General features: G+C 43.5%; 1 protein-coding gene and 1 non-coding gene across 2 annotated transcripts; one reads left to right on the top strand and one right to left on the bottom strand.

Moving 5' to 3' along the window:
* Positions 1-6,351: 6,351 nt before the first annotated feature.
* LOC128107945 (cathepsin G-like) lies at positions 6,352-8,841 on the bottom strand. Its single transcript, XM_052734277.1, has 5 exons — positions 8,787-8,841; positions 7,938-8,085; positions 7,371-7,506; positions 6,922-7,176; positions 6,352-6,519 (listed from the first exon to the last, which is right to left on the bottom strand). The coding sequence occupies exons 1-5, from the start codon at positions 8,839-8,841 to the stop codon at positions 6,352-6,354; spliced, it is 762 nt and encodes a 253-aa protein (XP_052590237.1).
* A 13,744-nt stretch (positions 8,842-22,585) lies between these two features.
* LOC128108085 (small nucleolar RNA SNORD55/SNORD39) lies at positions 22,586-22,660 on the top strand. Its single transcript, XR_008217300.1, has one exon. It is a non-coding gene; the product is annotated as a small nucleolar RNA SNORD55/SNORD39 (small nucleolar RNA).
* The last annotated feature ends 441 nt before the right edge of the window (positions 22,661-23,101 follow it).

Raw genomic sequence — 23,101 nt, 5'->3', positions numbered from 1 at the left:
TACTTCTAAAATAGTGACTGGTCCTGTTGATGCTGCTTGTAACAGAATTAGTCTTCACGAGAAACACTTACATTTGTCATTGTTGAAATGGTTCCGTAAAATGCCATACCTGGTCATAATGTATCCATAGGTTATTTGTTTTTGATATTTAAATTTTTTTAGATTTTAATTTTATTACAATATTTCTCCCTTCCCTTTTCTGTCTCCTAACTCTCCTATATACCTCTCCCTGCTCTCCTTCAAATTCATGGCCTAAAAAAAAACCCTAATTGTTATTATCTTTATATATATTTGTATACGCATATATGTTTTTAAATATAACTGCTGAGTCTGTATAATGTTGCTTGTATGTGTGTCTCAGGACTGACCATTTGGACAACTCAGCACTGGACAACCGATTGATGTGCTCTTCCCTAGGGACGGCCACCTCCCCCACTCCCAGCTCTCCTCAGTCGCCTATAGCTCTTTGTGTAGGGTTGAGGCCTCATGGGTTTTTCCTTGCCCATTTTGGCGTGTTCACTGGTCTCATCCTCGTTCTCACAGTCATGGTGGTGAAGTTTTGTGGTGTAGCTTCTGCTGTTACTAGGCGACACGGTCCCACAGCTAACTCCCTGACCCTCTGACTCTTAACAGTCTTTCTGGCTTCTCTTCTGGAATGTCCCCCGATCCTTAGGTGCAGGAGTGTGTCGTAGATGTATCCACTTGAACTGGGCTCCACAACTGTCTGTGTCGATTGGCTGTGGTTTCCTGGAGTGGTCTCCAGGACAGAGAAGTTCCTTTGATGAAGGGAGAAGACGACACCAATCAGAGTGGAAGGAAGTCTGGGTCCCAAAGGCTCTTACATTTTTGAAGACATGCTGAAATAATTGTGGTGGACTATAAGAATGAAGATGATTTTAACCGTTCTGGGAGACATGCCACCTAGATCTGGACTTCAGTCATTCTTCACTTGGCTCAGTTACCTATACCATCAAGATGGTCCTTGAACTTTTATTCTTGATGGAGATGTTTCCTTCAACTGTTCAAGTCACCCCTGCTGTGTCTCCTGGGCTTCACTCCCACTCATAATGTTCCACAACACCAGGGACTGTGCCCTGTATCAGTCACGGCCATCTTCTTTTTCTCTGTCTCTTTTAGTAGTTCAAATGTAGAGAGTCACAATAGATTCCTACACAGAACCAGGCAGCTTGAATCCTGCCACTCCTGGAGATAAGCAGCTCAGAGGAAGGATGTGAGACCACATGGTCTCATGTGCAATATCCTCTCCAGGACATACCAGAGGGGCCTGGGTGGCCACACAGATACAGATTTGGAAGAAAAATGGTAGTCAGAAGCGAACTTTTCTAGTAGAGGGGCCCTGCTTTGGCAGCGTGGACAAGGCAGCCCAGGTTCTGTAGTGAACTTGCTGAGGTCTCTGATGATCACTCTTGCCTGGGACTTACATCTGTGTATCACTTTGGGTCCGTAATTCTTCTTCTTTTTTTTAAAGGGATAGTTTTATTTCTGGAAATAATTTCACCCATGGGTGGAATATTTCACATTTAAGACCCATGGACATGGGTATTTATGTGTTAATCTCTTTCTTCCCTCTGTTATCTGGGGCACTTCTTAGTTTGATCCATGGACCATGACCATCAGCAAGGTTCTGTGAACTCCAGTCATTTTTATACTGTTTTCTATGGTCATGTGAAATGATACCAGTAGAATATAGGTGCTACAATGAAAGTTGTGATATTTATATTAGAATTGAATATTCTTACCTTTGTAGTGACTTTAATTTTTAAAATTATGATATAATCACATCACTTCTCTGTGGTGATATTTTAATTGTGCTGAAATATGGTGATATTTTATTTGTGCTTTGATAAATAAAGCTTGCCTGGAGATCAGGGGGAAAGCCATTATAAGTAAACAAAGAAGTCAGGCAGCATATACCCTTCATCCTATCACTTAGCAGGCAGGACCTCTGTGTGTTCAAGGCCACACTAGGGAACAGAGCCAAGCGTGGTAACACACGCCTTTAATCCCAGTACCAACCATAGAGACCTGGAGGTCTGTGCAGACAGACAAAAAAAATGACAGAGCTATGTAGGAAGAGGAAGTGAGGTAGCTGGGCTAAGAGAGCCAATGAGAGGGCAGAAAAGCAAGGCATATAAAGCCTAGGTAGACAGGAAGTTGTGCCATTTGGAAGCTGCAGAATTGGTGGGGTAAGTTTGGCTGGTGACTTTCCCTATTTCCCTGATCTAAGGCTTTCACTCCTATATTTGGCTCCATGTTTTTTATTTAATAAGACCATTTAGAAATTCATCTACACTTCCCCCTTCCCTTTCCCTCTCCCCAACCCCTTTTATGCACTCCCTGTCATATTCATAGTCTGTTTTTTCCCTTCTTATTAAATATTTATTTTTATTTACGTTTATGTGTGTCACGTGTGTGGGGGATGGAAGCCAGCATAGGATCCCCAGTTACAGGCAGTTGTGAATTGCCTGATGTGGGTGCTGGAAACCAAACTCAGGTCCTTTGGAAGAGCAGTAAGCACGCTAACTACTGAGCCAATTCCCCAGATCCAAAGCCTTTCTTTAATTACTATTGTTACATTGTATAAATGCATAATGACCTCCCTAGCTCCAAGTAGTTGGTTAGATTTCCAGTACCAAGCACGGCTTTTCTTCTGTTGAACAGGCTTTAAATCTAATTAGACGGTTACTTCCGGGATATAAGTGCCACTGTCGCACCTTTAGGGATATCTTGTTATGATGGTCCTTGTTGTGGGTCATAAGGCATCACGGTTGGTAGGACTATTGGTTGCTTCCCTCCCTTGACAGCTTCCGCTATTACCAGATCCATTGAATCCTGTGTCTAAAGTGCATGGTGACTTCAGCAACAGGGACTTACTTTCAAGATCTGGGAGGCTACCAAGGGCAACAGAAATGACCCCCGTTGTTTTAGGGGTCTCTTGGACTCCCCTGATCAACGACTCAAAAGGAGGTTTCCCATGCCTGGTACTGGGGTTTTTGTTCAAGAGTGTATGGCTCTTGGGGTCAGTACTGCCAGCTCAGGTGACATAACTTCATTTAAGCTGTATGTGTGTCTGGATACACATACACTTACATGTATAATGTGTAATTTTATCTAAGTAAAAAATAATGTGGGTCCTTGTGCTGGCTAAGCTTATGTCAACTTGCCATACAAACCAAAGTTATGAAAGGAGGGAACTTCAGTTGAGAAAATACCTCTGTAAGATCTGGCTGTAAGGCATTTTCTTAATTAGTGATTGATTGGGGAGGGCCCAGCCCATTGTGGGTAGTGCCATCCTTGGGCTGGTGGTCCTGGGTTCTATAAGAAAGCAAGCCATGGAGAACAAGCCAGTAAGCAGCACCCCTCCTTGGCCTCTGCATCAGCTCCTGCTTCCAGGTTCCTGCCCTGTTTGAGCTCCTGTCCTGACTTCTTTTGATGATGAGCAGCAATATAGAAGTGTAAACCAAATAAACTCTTTCTTCCCTGACTTGGTTTTTGGTCATGACGTTTCACTGCAGTAATAGAAACCTAACCAAGACAGTCCTTGTGGCTTCTCCAAACATCCTTAGTATTATTTTTCTCTCTTCCCTCCCTCCTCTTCTACATCAACCTCTCTCTTCCCTCCCTGGTAAAGCCCTCCCCTATTTTTCCCATTTTCCTCATATTGACGTTTCACCTAAGCTTCATCACAAGGGGCTCTGAGGACAAAGCCATCTGTGAGTGCAGATTGGGATCACCCCAATAATAGGTTATTAAGCATCATGCTCACCACTACATCTCCAGAGCCAGCACTGCCCTGGAAATTGGCTGCTTCTCACAACCACTTATGTCTTGAAGGAGGGAGGGCACAACATTCCAAACCTCCTCTTACACAAAAGGCAGGTGAAGCACAGATGTTCAGTAGGCAGGGGTGTGGCTCAGAAGTGAGGCTCACAACTATTAGCAGAGGGGTGGGCTGATGTATATTGAGACTGGCGAATGGCTGGGTAGTGCGAATGTTTTAAACCTTGGATAGATGCCCAGGAGCCTGCTTAGAATCCATCTTAGAATCCTCTTTGCTGAGATATAGGTAGACTGTCATCAAAGGAATACTCTAGCTGTCACCACTGTTACAGCATTCAGTTAAAAATGACATTGAGACTCTCACCAGGGACATGTAAGAGACACAGTGGGAACAGGTGATAGTGTAGAGAGTGATCTCCCAGTCCCTCAGGCCCTTCAGATCTGCTTGCTAAACAGAGCACGAGGATTTGGTCATAAGAAGAACGCAATTCACAGCCTAGACCTACCTGTCTTAGTGGGTCAGGCCCCTAAGTGAGACTTCAAGTCCTGAGTATATGTGAATGTGCATGTGTGTATGGAGTGGTGTGCTCAAGAATGTGAAAACACCAAAGGCGCCTGAAGGTGAGGTCAGAGCCTGCAGAATCTCATGGGAAATAGACATCAAGGTCTTAGGGAGTTGTAGGAACCTTTCTAAATGGAAGTCAGATATGAGAAGCTGCCTTGGAAGTGCTGGTAGGAATAGGAGGACATGCAAAGAGCTGGGGCTGCCCCTGGGTTTCCTTATTATTGACTCTGGGACTGGGCAGAGTTCTGGGACTCTAAGTCAATGCCACAGGACAAATAGGGGGACATTTTTTACTGTTTTCAGTCCTTCTAATCTTGCTGGCAAGAGTTCTTTCCATTTGTCAGTATAAACATTTAATAGTGAGACTCATCCCTGAGAACCCAGAAGTAATAGATAATTCCCCTGAGCATACAGTTACCAGACAAAATGAATGATGCCTTAGACACTATTGGCTACAATTTTGTTGACAAATGGCCTATATTGAATATTAAACAAATGACCTTCTGATAGGAGTTACACATAAAACAATGATCGAATCCACCAGAGCATTTGTGTGTATGCCCAGTTGGATTTGGTAAAATATCTGTTCCCGTAATTATTTCACTTCAGACTATAGAAACCGAAGTAGTTCAGATTGCAGACATCCCACTGTCAAGTGTGTAACGAACATTTTGGTGTACCAGAAAACCTTTACAGCTGAATCTGTGAAGTGACTTCAAGATGTGTAAAGTCTGATTTCAGATTACGTGATCTCAGTGATCCTTTATTTGATGTAGACAGCCATAGAAACATTATCCTTTTAGTCAATATTTTGTTTGAAGTTTTATATAACTTCAGAGTACTAAAAGTGCGGCGCTATCACTGAAAATGAAAGCACTGGTCTATAACACAGCGTGACGGTATGATGTTGTTTTAGACAAGAACTGCTGTCTATAACAGACGCTGCCTTAGACAAGAACTGCTGTCTGTGATGGATGCTGCCTTAGACAAGAACTGCCGTCTATGATGGACACTGCCTTACTTCTTCTCCCTTTACTCTTGTGACTATGAACATTGGCCTTCATTTAAACACACCAGTGTTCTGTTTGTTCCTCTCTCCTAGTACCTGTGTAGTTTAATCTTTAGTATTTGTATGCATTTAAGGTTTATTTTTTGAGTGGGGTGTAAAGAATTGATTCAATATTATCTTTTTCCTATCAAAACAATGGTTGTCCTAATACCACTTATTAAAAGTTCATTGTTTTCATGGATTTGAGATTTGTCTTATATTAAATGGGGACTTTCATGGGATTGCAACTCTGTCCTTTGATCAGGCTTATCTGTCTGCATAGATCAGCACTGACGGGTGGGTTTCAGGGAGAGAAAGCCTTGTCCTGGGGAGAGAAGTCGGTTCTGGAGAGTGAGAAGGGAAGAAAGGCAGACTGGGGCTTCAGGAAGGGAGGGAGCTCACCTCCAGCCCCAGGCTGTGGGTCGATGATAGGGTTTGTTTGTCATGGGGAAGAACACTCATTTTCTGGAGGAACTTCACTCTGCCCAGGCTCATGTCACTGGAGAATGAGGGTTAATGCGTCTTCAACACTGACACATTGAAACCACATCCCCATTTGAAAGGGGTTAGATGAGAGGCGGTGGGTTACGAGAGAGGAACTCTTGTGAGTAGTCACCCCATTGAAGAGGCTCCACGGAATTCCCTGCCCTTTCTACCACCTGAGCACACGGGAAGAAGACAGCTGTGGTCCTCGTAAGCAGCCCCTCATCAGACACCGAATGCCTGGTGCTCTCTGACTTTGGACTTCTCAGCCTCTCAAACGTGGCAAAACTAATTTCTGTTGTTTAGCATACCACTGTGTGGCATTTTGACATAGGAGTTCAACAAATTAAGACACTACTAGATGATATTTAATAAACAAAGTTTACACTCTCCATATGACATTAATCAAGGCCATGGAAATCCCCTGGAGCTGGTCTGTGCCCCAGACAGGGAGTCAGTAGGTCCTTGATGTTCGTGGTGCAAGGCGCCTCATTGTCCTCTTTATCCAGGGAAGGAAGCTCTGGATCTTGGTGAACACAGCTGGAGGGATGCCATTCCTGTCTCCATAGGAGACGATGCCCTGGACCACATTGTTACATACCAGGGGGCCACCAGAATCACCCTGGGGGCAGAGGAGGAGGAGGGAAAGGACATGAAGCTAGGCTTTCTGGCTCTCGCTGCCCTGTGAGCCCGGCTCCCAGAGAAGGCATGGGTTGCTGGGCTCCTTCAGTTGTCTGTGTGTGTGGGATGGGCATTTGATGGGCTTCTAGGAGGCAAGCCCCTGGGTCTTTCAGCTGCTAGACTTCAGGCTTGGCTAAAGTTACTGCCTCCAGCTTGCTCCGTCATGGTACCTCCACCTTCCCCACTGAGGTAAATTGTGGGCCTTGCTGTCCTTCCTGAAGAGGAGAAACCCTTTCCACTCTGGTCTGGTCCCCAGGCTTGAAGGTATGGAGACTGGTCCTGCTATCCTGTCAGCCCTGAGCCCCTTGTCCCAAGAAATACCGGTAGCTGTTCATACTCTTACCAAGAAGGCAGACTTCCTTTCTCGTGGGTTTCCCACACAGATCTGCGTCTGGCTGTTGTAAGAGTTGAAGCGATCGCTGCACTTTTGGTCCCTCTGTACTCTTAGCTGCACCTCCTGGAGTACATTTGTTCCCCTGCGCTGGCTGACCCGGCCCCAGCCAGCCACTGTGCACAAATCCCCAGGCCGAAGTCGGTTGTTGGCCATAGGCAGAGCCACGGGCTTCACGGCTCGACTCCTCCGGATTCTACTCCTCAGCTGACAGGAGGAATGTAGGCATTCCAGCTCAGCTGGTGTCTCCCACCAACATTCAGGGATCCTGTGTCCTCACCACCACCCTGGAACCCTGCCCCGACTTCCTTCTCAGCAGTCCCTGAACACAGAAAAGTCACGCACACCCGAGGGGGAGCCGGCAAGCCTGGAGAACCAGAGGCCAGGTAGGTAGGTAGTACCTGCAGCAGCATGATGTCATTGTGGATGATCTGCGGATTGTAATCAGGATGGGGGATGGCTCTGAGCACAGCGATGTGCTGTTGGGTCCTTTCTTGCCTCTGGATGTTGTGGGCCCCCAGGGTGACGTTTATGGAGCTGCAAAAGAAAAGTTGGGCTAAAGGTAGGTATGAGAACCAGGAACTCAGCAGGGCAGATGAATGGCCCAAGGACAGGAAAACCGAAGCTGGAGAGAGTGGGGGGCAAGGGAGGGCCCTGCACCTGACCCCTGCCTGCTGTTCCCCAGGAATCCTGAACTGGGGACAGAAGATTGAACAGAAGTAGACTGAGTTCATAGTTAGCGCCCAGCCTGTGCCTTCTCCCTCTTCCTCCTGTACCTTTTGATCACATCCCCCTTTTCTCTGTATCACCCTGGCTTCTTGCCTCCCTCTCCCAGGCCCATCTCATCTCTAGAATTAAAGGCAGAACCTTTCATTATAATTATACTTAATTATAATTGCATACTTTCAGGTGGCTCTGGGGAGGACGTTTTGGGAACTTTTGCCTCCTGGGAAGCTCCTGGTCCTCACCTTCCCAAGCAGTGAGCTGCTGTCATGACGAAGTCTTCTCGCACCAGAAACCCTCCACAAGCACTCAGCCCTCCTGGACTCTGGATCAGAAGAAAGGCCATGTAGGGGTGGGAGTGGGGCCTGGCTTCTCGGCCTCCAATGATCTTTCCTGCAAGGAAGCACCTGGCACTTACCTGTGTGCTGGGCAGCCTGCCTGCGGGGTGACTTTAGAAAGGCTGGAAGGGGGCAGGGAGTGATGCAGGAGAGCTTTGTGGACATCAGGAGCAGGGAGAAGACTCCAATGATCTACAGGAATTACTCCAAGCTTGAAGGGAGGCTCATCCCCTTCCCAGGCCTTTGTGTGTTCCTTCTCCAAATGGAGAAGGATGTTGGTTCCACACAAGGCTGGCTCTGTCCTCAGGTATTGAGGAAAGATGCTTTCCCAAGGTATGAACTTTCTCTGTTCCCTGGTGCCCCCTTCATCCAGAAGCATCCCACATCCCAGAGTCTGCTTCCTGGAATCATGGGACTAGATAGGAATCTAGACATGGGTGGATGGGACTTTTATAGCTGTGTTCTTGTCTCTGGACTTTGATATGGGCTACTGAATAAATTTTTGTAGAAAATATTTATACAGTACTTTCTATATATCAGGGACAATAACAAGACTCTCTCATACATTAATCAATTTAACTGCCATAGCAATGCTATGAAGCAGTATTAATATTTTCCACATTTTATAGATAAGGAAACCGAGGAAATGTGTGTTCAAATCACTTGCTCAATAATACAGAGTTAGGGTTGCTGCAACAGTCTAGTTCTAGTATACAGGGCGGGAATCAGATCTCTGAAGTGCGGTTGATCACTCACCTGCCTCATCTCCTCGGAGTAGCATAAAGACCAGCAGGAGCAGAAGTGGCCGCATCTTTCCAGAACCGTTTGTTGCTTAGTCAGTTGCTGCTTGTACTTCTCCCTGCCAGACTTTTATCCCCTCTGGAGAGGAAGGAAGGGGGCGCTGGGAAGTCACGGTCCCACTTGCCTGCTTGTGTGACAGGTTTCATCACCCAAGGCTTCCCAGGAGGTTTGCACACCAACTGCCAGTGATCTAGAAGAGGGAGTCCAAGCCAACATGGCATCCCACAGAGTTGTGTTAGTGCTGACAGTAAAGTAGGAACCAAGGAAAGAGTGAGGTCTTTGAACAATGTGTCCCAAGTCTACTGTACACTCAATAATACAGGGAAACTGGTGGCTACTTCCTTCGCTCCCTCTCCTTATGGGTTAGAGCATCAATTGACATTCAAAGAATATCAGTTCTCTCTCTCTCTCTCTCTCTCTCTCTCTCTCTCTCTCTCTCTCTCTCACACACACACACACACACACACACACACACACACACACACATTCAGAGAGAGAGAGAGAGAGAGAGAGAGAGAGAGAGAGAGAGTCTTACATAGCTCAGGATAGCTTCAACATGGCTACATGGTTGAGGATGACCTTGAACTTCTGATGTTCCAGCATCTACTCCCGAGTTCTGGGACTGCTGGAGTTCACTGCCATGTCAGGTTTATGAGGTGCTGGTATAGATAATCACTCTACCACCTGAGCTAAAACCACCCCTTCTGTACTCTTTATTCACAAGTATTTAGTAATGTCCAAGGACAAGGGTGAATAAATGATGCTGTGTGGAGGGAGGTATGGGCCAAGAAAGACAACAAGAAAAAGTCAAAGAGGGAAACAGAGGAATGAAGCCCGCCTGCCTTCATCCTTACTGCTCCCACGTCTTTCTCGAAGTTGTCAAGGTGGAGAGAATGGCCACTCTCCTGAGGTTGGGGAGGGGCTGCTGGAGAAGGAAAGGGCAGATCAAGCCTCTGACACTGACTTTCTTGGGTCACCTGAGTCCCAACCCACTCTCAGTGGAATCATGACTCAATTGAAGACCTTTTGCCGATTCTGGCAAAGGTCTCTGTGTTCTCCAGGAGCCCTGCACACTGCAGAGGCCCAGCAGGTCGCCTTGCTGAGAGCTGTCTGACCTATGCTAGGAAATACTTAGGATTCATATTATTGGGTGGAAGAGACCAGTCAACTAGTTTCCATTCTTAGCTGTGGTATTGTATTCCGCATGCTAATAAACTTATCTGGGGTCAGAGACAGAGCAGCTACAATATTAAACATAGAAGTTAGGCAGTGGTAGCACATGCCTTTAATCCTAGCATTCCAGAGGCAGAAATCCATGTGTTCAAGGATACAGCTAAGAATGGTGACTCACGCCGGGCGGTGGTGGCGCACACCTTTAATCCCAGCACTCGGGAGGCAGAGCCAGGCGGATCTCTGTGAGTTCGAGGCCAGCCTGGGCTACCAACTGAGTCCCAGGAAAGGCGCAAAGCTACACAGAGAAACCCTGTCTCGAAAAACCAAAAAAAAAAAAAAAAAAAAAAAAAAAAAAAAAAAAAAAAAAGAATGGTGACTCACGCCTTTAATCCCAGAAATCGAGCTTTTAATCCCAGGGAGTGGTGGTAGAAAGCAGAAAGATATATAAGGCGTGAGAACCAGAAACTAAAGGCATTTGGCTGGTTAGGCATTTGGCTGGTTAAGCATTTGGCTGGTTAAGCTTTCAAGCTTCTAGCAGCAGCAGCTCAGCTGAGAGCCACTGGGATGAGGACACAGAAGCTTCCAGTCTGAGGAAACAGGACCAGCTGAGGAATTGGCAAGGTGAGATAGCTGTGGCTTGTTCTGTTCTCTCTGATCTACCAGCATTCACCCCAATACCTGGCCTCAGGTTTGATTTTATTCATAAGAACTTTTAAGATTCATGCTACACTTAGCCTCAGGGGTAATAGTTTAAAAAAGGAGTCATGTTTATTATTGCGCTACATTACATCCAGAAGAGGTGGGGTCAAATAATGAACAGGGAGTGGGGGTACAAGAGGCCACTGCAGAGTCACACAGTGGATTATTAAACCCACTGAAAAATATCTATCAGACTCAGTGTACACAGCAGACCACCATAATCCTGTATCCCTTCTGCATAACAGCCGCTGACAGGCACACTTTCTAATCTACGAAGCATGATAGGCTAACTTGAACAAGATTTGGAGGTTAAGCATCCTCTCTCATCTCATACGGTTTTCCACTTATTTTGAGAGCTGCAGAGCTTAATCCCATCCTAATCCATGTTCTCTGTTTGTATCAGAGAGCTAGCGTGAAGGAAGAGAGAACCCCCAACACTGTTACCTTTGTGTTTGGGATACTTTAATTTCAGTGATGTCTCAACATTTTGTTTTGCTTTAGAAATGTTATCTGGATTAAAAAAAAGGATAAAAAGCTTGTATACACAGAAAAAAAAAGTTATGAAAATTATACACCCAGTTATGTAAATAAAGGTGCGCACCCAGCATTTTATACCAGTGACTAAAGATTTTATGTCAACCTTCCCACTGAAAACAACTAGGAATAAGGCTTTTAAAATGACCCAACAAGGGAAAAGCCTGAGAACTGCCTGTGCAGGAGTTCTCTTCAGGCCTAAACTGAAGGAATAGTGAGAGTCTAGACAGGAAACTACTGGTGTCTGAGCAGAGGCACTGAACTCATGAATTATGAACTTTCCATAATCAAAATAGCCAAAGACTGGTACATGATTTCTGCAGTTAGTGAGCCCATCTCTTTTATGGGATTAACATATCTTTAATACCAAATCCAATGAAAATAATAATCTTTATCTATTGACATGTCACATTTTTCAAATCCTTATTTGCACTTGGCCTCATGTTCTCTCTCCCTAGAAAGAATTTTTTAATGTAGTATGATTAAAATGGTCATATTTTATTTTTTTCCACACAGAAAATGTGTGTCCATGTGGGACACTAGAAACTTGTGCTTTATAAATATCATTTATCAGGGAGAAAAGAAGATAAAACCTTAGTATGTCAGAAGATGCAGTCTCTATCTAAATTAAATGTCCAGCCAACAGCCACACCATAAGGAACATTAATAGGGCAATACTACTTTTTGAATATCAATACACATCAAATCACATCAATTATCAAAAAGTTACATCATGAGAAAGTTGAGTTTATCCTAGGAGTGTGTGGTTACCCCTGCATTTGAAAATCAGTTGCTGTAGCAATTAACTGATTACAGAGAAGCATTATTGTTCACACGAAGCAAAAACAAAAGGAAAAACTGCCCAAGCATTTGCTAAAATTCACATTCACTGAATTTTTTTAAGAGTAAACTAGGAACAAAAAGGGATATCTTTAATTGGATTCCATAAAATTCCACACTAATTATAATTGACAGTGAAACATCAAAAGCCTTTTCTTTCAGAGCAAAACAATATAAAAATATCTGGGTACAAGTTGCCATCTATTGCCTTCCTTGTTATGCTAATGGTTTTAGCTAGTTAGACAGGAAATAGAAGTGAAAGGCTTAGAGACCAGGAAGGAGGAAACCAAACTGTAACATTTGTAGACAAAAAGTATAGAGAGAATCTAAAAGGATCTACAGCTAAATTGCCATCACTGATATAGGAGCCTAATAATTTGGCTGGATAGAAAATCAAATCAATTGTATTTTTTACATATAAAGTAATAGCCTAGAAAATGAAAAATTAATAAGTTAGTATTTAATTGCTTGGACATTCATTAATAACTAAATGAAAATCTAAAAGAATATATGTGATACCTTTTTGCTGAAGATCATAAAACTGAACGAAGAACATTTAAGAGGACTTAAGCACAGGGATTCCATGTGTATGAACTGAAAGGCAACATAAAAAAAAAAGTTAGTTTTCCCAAAGTTGACATGTAGTTTCATTGTTCTTGAGAAATATTTTGTAGGATTATTTTCATATGTGTGTGTGTGTGCGCGTGTGTGTGTGCTGATGTGTGCCACAGCGTATGGATAGAGTTCAGAGAACACTCTGTGGGGATTCATTCTTTTTTTTTAGACCCCCACAGTCAGACACTGACACAACATGTACTGCGATTTGTCTCTCAGTCAAGTATTCCCCAGGACCAACTATGCTCAGCTTCAGAGGTCAGACGTGACCGGGCATGGTCAGGGTGACACAGCTATCGGATGACATTTACTTTGTGATAAAGGTTGGATCCTCTGACAAAATAAAGACTAACACTCTCTTCTCCCTGATAGAGAGAAATGGTGTGTATAAAACACAAGCCTCTTCAGTGTCCTTCAGGGGCACATATTTTCTATGTGGAAAAGATAAAACTTTACCTTTTATTTATGCCACATCAAAAATTCTTCCTAGGGGGAGAATATGGGCTAAGTGTGAACAAAGACTTGATATATCAGTATCTTTATCATAGATAAAGATTTTATACACAATAGATAAAGGTAACCAATATAAGGAAAATAATTAATGGATTTGATGTATTAAAATTGAGAGAAAGAGTCTTAGAATATACATAACCAGCAGAAGACTTACAAATCAAGTTACATAAAGGACGTCTATAAAGCAGTGGGAAAGATAAATTATTAAACAAAATAATGAGCTTTAATATATGTCTCAAAACAGGACATCCAGCTGATCAATAAACATCTGGAGAGTTAAAGCACACTGAGGTACCAGCATCACCACCCATCCTTGGATACAGACCCAACAGATGCTCGTGTCCAAGGTGGCCACAGCCGCATCTCTCTGAGCAGCTGTACTGGGATAGCCTCAACCTGGGAACACTTGGGAACAGTAACTTGTGGAATATTCTATAATAGGACCACTTCGAATGTAAGTGAACATTGGTCTCTTCCACGCATGTAGGAAACATTAGAAAGGACCCAAGGAGAAAACACTCACTATGGTCGTGTGTATATAAAGCTCAAAATTAGACAAAGCATGACTTTACATGTAGATGTTCACACACTTGAGAGCAGTACATAAAAAAGCAGGAAGGCTGCATCAAGCCAGAATGGTGACACTTCTAGGGTTGGAGGGTTTCTGGGAAAAGGCTCCACCTACTGACATAAAATGCAGCCATTGCTTCATAAGTATTCTTTCAACAGTATGCATAGAATCTATAGATTTTCCAAAAGAGTGTATTTTGCATTATATATCTGCATATACATTTAAAAATCTGTTTGCTATAGGGTGGATGTTGGAAAGATGATTTGAATGGAAAAGGGGCTATTATAGTAGATCAGAGTACATATCTTTAAAACGTTTTTATTTTAATAAAGATTGTGGTTTGAACCAGTAAGACTGTTGATATATTTCACAATGTCCATAACTGGTTGCATTTGTTTTTGACTGTTCCATTACATCTCTGTCAGTTACATTTTTTTTCTCCTCTGGGGTGTTGGGACACTAATATTGGGTATTTCCCATCTCCTTCTTGCATAAGCCCCACACACCGATTCTCTGGGCAGGCAGTGACCAACGCAGCTGGGTCAGAAACACCCTCGCCCCCAACTGAGAAACCAGTTTAGTTTTTCTTGACTTTGTAGGAGACCAGGGCTATACTGACCTCAGCTCCTCGGGACTGTCTTAGTGTCACTCCTGGAAGGGTGTTTTGGAAGCATCTTTGTTGTCTCCACCAGGTCTGGATATTTCAGTCAGGCTTATGCTGGGAGGGGGCGGTATCACAGCTGGTCCTTTTGACAAAAGTGTCTGCACGCAGCCAGATCCTTTAGCCAAGAATTGGACTGTGTGTTGCTCTCTGTGTAAGAGCAGCAGGTGACAAGGGAGACACTGAAGCCCCAGAGGATCCTCAAGTACAGGACTGCAAATAGTAGATTTGCTGGCATCCGCCCAAAACCTCACAGATCGAGAATTTAGAGGGAAGGACACACTCGGATGTCACAGATCCTGAGCGTGCCTGCCAGAAAAGCTTATTCCAATGTGAGGCCGGGGCCAATATGAGATGTTCTTAGTAAACCTCCCAGACCTTCCAAATCTTCAACAATGTAGAGCATGATACAGGCGTGGAATGATGCGCTGTCCAGCCAGTAAGAAAGACTACCCAAATCTTCAACAATATAGATAATGATATAGGCATGGAATGATGCGCTGTAAGACAAGTTTATATTAAAGTTCTACTTAGTGGCATGCAGAAGCTTGTATTCTCTTATAGTGGGTGGAGAAATTATAATAATAGTTATATTATTATTAATATAATTTAATTCTAATTTTGTGAGGGAGAAAGGGCAATAACCAGAAAGAAGGATAATTTTATGTAGCCCTTATTTACATCTTTATATTACTTACTTTTTCTATAATGGAAATGCATTATTTTTATTTACTTGTTTTTTGAGACAGGATCTCAGGCAGCTCAGGGAGGACTCTAACTCTCTCTGTTGCTAAGGATGACCTTGGATTCTTAATCCTCTTCTCTGTCTTTAGTGCTGGGATTTCAGACATGTGCCACCATGCCAGAGCGAGCTGAAATGTACTAGTTTTATATGAAGAGAAAATTATGTTGTTTACAGGAAAATGGATGGAATGGAGATCATCAGGAGAGATGAAATAAACCAGACTCAGAAAGACAAATGCCACATGCTTTCTTTCAAGTGTGGATTTTGGAGGCAGGGAGACATGGCAGTAGAGGGGACTGTTAGAAATATGGAGGAGATATGGCTGGGGTGTGTGTGCAGGAGGGACAGGGTAAGGAGAGGGTAAATATGCCCAAAATGTGTTATATGCATATAAAGAAGTTTCCACTACTTTGTAAAATTAATATATGGTAATAAAAGACAGAAGAGTAAGAAAAAGCTAAAGCAGGGCCATAGGTCCTCTTAAACAGCAAACAATATTAAGCACTGTAATCACCATGAACTAAGCAGGTTAGCAAAACAGTTCCCTTTGTTTCCAGCCTCGGGTGAGGGTCTGTGGGACAGTATGACTGTTGTAGCAACTGGGGCTGATGGAATATGGTGCAGGCACCTCCTGGACCCGACTATCACCTTCTCTCACACCTTGTCTTCAAGGCCCTTCCCCATCTGTGGTTTATTAAAGATCAATTTGAGGAACTGAGAAGCCTTCTTTGGGGTACTGAGTCTGAGTCCCTTAATGATGGACCAGCTGTCAAATTTATTGTCCAGACACTGTCCCGCAAGATGCCGCCTTACCTTTGGTGGCAGAACCCTTGTTCTCTGTGCCACGGGCGCTGGCTTGCACTCTGGGACTCTCTCAGTGGCTGGCTTTCTGGGGTCTCTGTCTTTCTGTTGAGTGACCCCTGGCGCTGCTCCCTGAACTGTCCACCTGCAGTTATCTCTGTGCAGACAGCTAACTCCTCAGTGTGGTGCTGCTGCTAGTGCTGTGAACCAGGGTGACCAGGCACACGAACTTTGGGACAGTTTCATGTGAAACCTAGCTCTATCTTTTTTCCTTTATTATTTGATGTGCTGAATTCTGTTTGGTCAAAGTCGTGTGCTTGGTTTGTTATTGTTACTATTTTTTTTTTAAAGTTTATCAACAGGCTACTCCAGCTGGGGATGCAGGTAGCGAACTGCAGCTCTTTGGTTCTCCCTCGGTTCCTCCAAAACCAACCCCCCAGGCTCATCCCCGGTGCAGACCACATCCTGTGGCCTCCCTTCCCCTTCTGCCCCCATCACTAGTGGACCACGCAGATCTTCCTCTCCTATCTCCCCTCCACCCACTCACTGCTTTGTCCCAGCCCCTAACCCCAGCAGGCACTCCCTGGGAACCCACAGGTCACTCCAGCCAGCCAAGCAGGAAAGTCAACTGCAGATCTTCACCTCTCCCTCCACTCCTCCCCAGGCTCATCCCCAGCTCTGTAGCAGACCTTCTGCTGTGGCCTCCCCGCACTCTCTGCCCCCATTTCCAGGGAACAAAGTGGATCCTGGTGGAACACCCTGCTTTCCTCCCATCTGTGGATCCTCAGCATCCCCTCCTAGTCAATCCCTATTCCTACATGTTAGTTCTCAATACCTAGAAACACATTTTGCCTGGAAACCCAGTGCCCACACCTATCAGGATCTGTGGTGGCGTTCCTGCTGGGCTACACCTGGCCTGGCTCCAGAGAGCAGCATCTAGCCCTAGTCCATCTTTTGTGTAGCTGACACCTTTTGTTTCTCTTGTTGCCCTATGTGAATCTTGTCTCAGAGTCTCCCAAGGATACAAAGGCCTATGCAAAACTTGGTTCAGGGAACCCGGAAAACAGTGGTACCTGACGAATCAAGGAATTTGTACTTGGCATTATATTTTGGGGATCTCCTTTCAGGTTGTTTTGAGCTTATGAAAATCAACTTGCTAAAGTGTAAATATTGAGAAAAATAAAAATACCCTGGGCGAAGGGAAAGTGCTTCAGTCCTTAGAGGCTGGATCCCCCTGCAGCCGAGAAAGGCTAGATGCATTCTTAAAGTGCCTTTGAGTCTTCTTTCCACAGATTCTCGTGAACCCACACACCAGTGCTGTGACCCCTCCACACAAGGATCTTAACAGGAAACACACAGCCACCACACCCTCCTAACAACCAGAGGAGGTGGCAAAAACCAAGGAACAAGACACTCACCCAACAAAGAGAGACCAGATGCCAGCACCTAGAATTTCAGTCTTCCTAACCCCAGACACTTGAATGCCAGTGTAAAATTGTGATCAATAACAGTTAGGTCAGTATGTCTCCACTAGAGCCCAGCAACCCTACCACAGCAGACCCCAGTGTAACAACATGGATGAAGCACAAGAAAAGGACCTTAAAACAGTCTTTGTGGATATGATAGAGGTCCTAAGAAAGGAAGTGAGTGAATCTTTTAAAGAAATCCTTGAAAAATCAAGCATACAGTGGAAATGGGAGAAAAACCAAAACCAAACAAACAAAAAACAGTTCAAGCAGAAGAATCTGGAAATGAAACATTTAAGAACTTGAACAGAAACCTCAGTGATAAACCTCACCCACAGGATACAAGAGATGAAAGAGAGAATCTCAGGCATTGAAGACATGATAGAAGAATGGACACACTGGTCAAAGAAAATGCTAAATCTAAAAAACTCATGGAACGAAACATCCAGAAAATCTGGGATGCTATGAAAAGACCAAATCTAAGAGTAGTAGGAATAAAGAAAGAAGAAAATACCCAGGTCAAAGGAATAGAAAATGTTTTCAACAAAATCATAGAAGAAAATTTCCCTAACCTAAAGAAGGAGATGCCTACCAAAGTACATGAAGCATACAGAGTACCAAATAGACTGGACCAGAAAAGAAAGTCCCCTTGCACATAATAATCAAAATACTAAACATATAGATCAAAGAAAGAATATTAAAAGCTGCAAGGGAAAAAGACCAACTAACATATAAAGGCAGACCTATTAGAATTACTTTCAACTTCTCAGTGGAGACTCTAAAAGCCAGAAGGGCCTGGACAGAAGTTCTACAGATTCTAAGAGACCACAGATGCCTCCTCCAGCTGCATGGCCATACATGCGCGGTTCAGCAGCTAAGTAAGGGGTCTTACATCATTAGTTGCACAATGATCATCTAAACAGACTGAAAGACAAAAACCACATGATCATTCCATTAGATAATAGAAAAGGCCTTTGACAAAATTCAACACCCCTTCATGATAAAAGTCCTGGAGAGATTAGGGATACAAGGGACATACCTCAACATAATAAAGGCAGTTTGTAGTAAACAGACAGCCAACATCAACATAAATGGGGAGAAACTCAAAACAATTCTGCTAAAATCAGGAACAAGACAAAGTTGTCTACTCTCTCCATATCTATTCAGTATAATACTTATTATCCTGTCCAAAACTCAACCCCAAATGGATCAAAGACCTCAACATAAAACCAGGTATACTGAACCTGATAGAAGAGAAATAGCCTTGACCTCACTGGCATAGGAAAAGAATTTCTAAACAGAGCACCATTAGTATAGGCACTAAGATCAACAATAAATTGGAACTCATGAAACTGAAATGCTTCTGCATGGCAAAGGACACTGTCCTTTGGACAAAGTGGCAGACTAAAGAATGGGAAAAGATTTTTACCAACTCCATATCCAATAGAAGACTGATACCCAAAATATATAAAGAACTAATGTTTTTTTCATTAGAGAAAACAAATGGTTGAGAAACACTTAAAGGTTCAACATCCTTAGCCATCAGAGAAACGCAAATCAAAACTACTCTGAGATTTCATCTCTCACACCCATCAGAATGGTTAAGATCAACAAACAGGTGACAGCTTGTTGAGGAAGTGGATTTAGGGGAGCACTAGTCCATTGCTTGTGGGAGTGCAAACTTGTACAGTCACTATGGAAATCAATAAACTTCATCTAAACTTCATCTACCACACAAATACTGAAAGATAAAACCCCCGTTAGGTTGGGGGAAAAAAAGAACTTAGGATGTGTCTAGTGGCTGCTGTCGTCAAGCGGTGTGGTGTTTTTGAGTTCATTACTATGAAGTGATTCATTAAATAATGATAATAGTAAAAAACTTATGGGGGAAACCCCTTAAATACCATTCCCTTGTCACTGTGCTGTCTCTAAAGTGAAACAAATGAGGCTTAAACCAGAGAAGTGTGTGGTGGGCGTAGGTTTCATGTCGCTAAGTGCCTTTCTGGGGCATTTTAGTGAAGCCAGGGAACAGACTTAAAAACAGTAACTCAGCTCTTACAGTAAATGGAAACATTTTTAACAATATAGCACAATGGCTCCTGCCTTCAAAATGGAGTCAGGCAAGTTCCTCAAATGTGGGAGACAGATCCCTAACTGGACATTTCTTGTCACTAAATGAAGCTTCCAGTACCAGGACTGGGTTATATTTAACTGAGTTGTTGGCCAAAGGGTTTTCATGGGAACCCGCAAACATCCCAGGCTGTTGCCAAGACTATAGATTGTGCTCCACAAATTGACAGCAATTGACTCAACTCTTTGAACGGGGAAAAGTCAAGCTGGTGCCCACATAGAGTCTTCACCCCTACATTCCAGTGCCTTTGGTACAGGAAGGTAATGTGCATGTTACCAAATGAGAACATAAGCACCAAGCCAGCCACAAACCCTTTATCTACAGTCTTGTCCTGCCTGCATGGTGGCACAAAGCTTGTGGAATAACCAATGAATATCTGATTTGACTTAAGGCCCGCCCCTCAAGTTGGAAACCACACCTGACACTGCTTGAGTGACCTAGAACCTGAGACTAGATAGCCCAGGGACCTAGGGTAAAACCAAACACTACTGCTCTAAACAAACAAACAAAAACCACAAAAACAAAGCATAGCAATAAAATGACTCCTAATGACATTCTGTTATATAAATCAGTGCCTTGCTCAGCCATTATCACTTCCTCCTGCAGCAGATTCCTGAGTGTTTGAATGAGTGGGTCTCTGATCCTTGTGGTTTTCCTTGGGTTCTTTTCCTTCTCTTTGTATTATCCAATTCTAATGTATTAATTTTTAATTTATCCTATATTATATTATAATCCCTTAGATTTATTTTATAATCAGAGACAGAAAGGGAGTGGCTCCAGATGGGACAGGAAGTGAGTAGTAGAAAGAAAGGAAACCATAATCAGATTATATTATGTGAAGAAAAGGATCTATTTTCAATAAAAGGAAGAGATAGATAGATAGAGAGATAGATAGAGAGATAGAGAGAGAGAAAGTTAAAGTTCATCTCTTATATAAGCTAACACACTAAGATAATACAGTAGGAAACTCCCAGAAGTCATTAGAAAACTTCCAAATACATTTATTTATGTTATAATGAGAAATAAGATTTAAATATTGATTTGGATTAAACACAAGAATCAGAATTCAATAATTACAGAAGAAAAGTGTGTCAATGTCATACAGATAGGTACAGATTGCAAAAAGAGCATTAAAACCTGGCATTAAAACCTCAGAATATTGCTCTATTTCATTGTTAAGCATAGGATAACTGCTGTATGAAGAAGAGGAGGATTAGGAGGATGAAGAGGAGGAGTAGCTTCATCCATAGACACCAAGTTTATGTTTCTTTGCTCATTGGGAGTCTAGGCAGAGACCCACGGCCGGAAGCTAGCTCGCTTCCACAGAGGAGCATGAAGCTCCAGCGCCTCTCTCCGGTGCCCTACTGCACACTTACCACTGTCCATGTCTCAAGGGCTGAAATTTCACTCCCAGGACTTGGTGGAAGAAGGGAGGAAGAGCTGTTTTCAGTTATTATTCTTATTAATTTCAATAAATCTATATTTTAATTATAAAATTCTATTATATTATTGCTAATTTCTTTATTTTTTTCATACCATACGTTTTAATCATATTCTTTCCCCTCTCAATTCTTCCCAGACCTTCCCCATCTCCCTACCCACTCAACTTCATGTTCTCTCTCTCTCAAAACAAACAAATGAACAAACAAATCAAAACTCAAACTAAAAATAAAAAAAAATCATACTTCCTCAGCAACCTTTAGAAAACGAAAATCAAAACAGACAAGCTGAAGGTTAGGTCCTTCAAACCGCACCACTGGTGGGTGATATGTGACACACAGTAGCTACATACACAGAATCAGACAAAACCGACACCCAAGACTACAGGAACTTTAAAAGTATAATTCAGTGGTGGTGCTGGCTGAGGGACTGAAATAGGGTCACACGGGTCACAATGAACTGTCTTCTACTTCAGCAGGAGTGGCGGGTCTGTGGTTTGAACCTGAAGCAAGGTACAGCGCCCCCCTCCACTTGCCTTTCTCTGGTCCATCTCTTTCAATGAAGGCTCCACATGAGATACATTGAAAACCACAACATTGGAGGCTTTCCAACTTTGTTCCAATTACATACACTGCTTTTTCTGAACCAAAGTAGGCCATGCACATAACACTGCTAAAATGTAGAGAATTTAATCATTCTTAAAATATGATCTTTTTTTTGTGAATTCCAAATATAGATCCATTTGTGTCACATTGACCTGTCTATGAAACATGACGATGAAAAGGAAGAAGGAGTCTACTGTATAGCTGACCCAAAACCCGGGATCCACAGTGTGGGTTGATGATTTCAAAAAGATACTTCCAGCCTAGCATCCCTTGGATCCCTCTGGTTCACAAACTGCTATAACTCATGTTGCCAGCAGGGGGAAGCAGAGTTTCCAAGCTGAGCCAGGGCTGTTGAGTGACTGGAGGTCGTGGCTGAGCCTCTCTCTATGGAAGACTCAGGCTAGAACAGGGCTCAGCCTGGCCTAGGTGGGAGGGGTGAGCATCCTGATGGTGACTGGCAGCCTATGTCTAGCTGGATTAAGAGGTAAATGAGATTCCAAGTGTTTGGAACTTATAGGTAGATGAGTAAAAAGGCTGGTTTAAATCAGGGCTGGGGAAGTGGGGCTGGATCAGAAACTATTGGTGGCTGGAAGAAGTCATGTGGAAAACACTTGAAAACCAACAAGGGGACAGAAGTTGACTGAGATCCTTGATGGGTGAGGAAATGAATCCAGGTGAGCCTGGGGCCACCAGAGGGATGTCTCAGCCTCCTAGACTGCAGACAGTTCAGGTGGTGAGAGTCGTCTGCCCTGCTAGAGAGATGGGAGGTCCTGAAAATAGGAAACATATCCAGTGGCATGGCCCATGGCCTTTTTAATTCCCAGAGTCAAATCTCCCTTCACCCCAATGCTTTGTTCGATTCTCTGGAAAGAGTTGGGGACTTGATGAAGGTGGTTTAGAGATGGGAGGGATTTTCTAGTCCTGGGGAGGTTCATTTCTGGAGGGCTAAGTGTGAAAAGGAATGACTGAGTATACATCAGTGCTGTGGGCTCCTGCTTGTGTGGTGAGAAAGCCAACCTTGAAGAGCTGGGTATTGAAATATGTGTATGGTTGGATGTCATAGCACACACCTTTAATCCCAGCACTGAGGAGGCAGATGCAGCAGACCTTTGTGAGTTAAGGCCAGGCTGGTCTGTGTAGTAAAGTCCAGGCCAGTCAGAGCTATGTAGTGAGATCCTATCTCAAAAATAAAAACAAACAAACAACCCACTAACCCCACCGAGTATGGGTGATGAATATGTGGAATGGTCTAGCCTGAAGTTCTAGGTCGGGGAGGGGCTGGGTAAGAAGGAGGAAGAAAAGCCCAGAACTGACAAGAGAGTCTGCCTGGACCGCTGAGGTGCACCCCAGAGAGGCTCAAACAATAAAGGATGTCAGTTGTATTCACCGAGGAGATCAATTTATTATGAGTTTTCACCTTTGCTGCCCACTCCATGTGGTTCTGGCCTGTGTCCAGACAAGCTGGTCAGGCACAGC

This window comes from Peromyscus californicus, unplaced genomic scaffold (genome assembly GCF_007827085.1).
Source record: "Peromyscus californicus insignis strain IS unplaced genomic scaffold, ASM782708v3 Scaffold_12__1_contigs__length_115047231, whole genome shotgun sequence".
Taxonomy (NCBI): Eukaryota; Metazoa; Chordata; class Mammalia; order Rodentia; family Cricetidae; genus Peromyscus; species Peromyscus californicus.
This window is presented reverse-complemented; position numbering and strand designations above follow the sequence as displayed.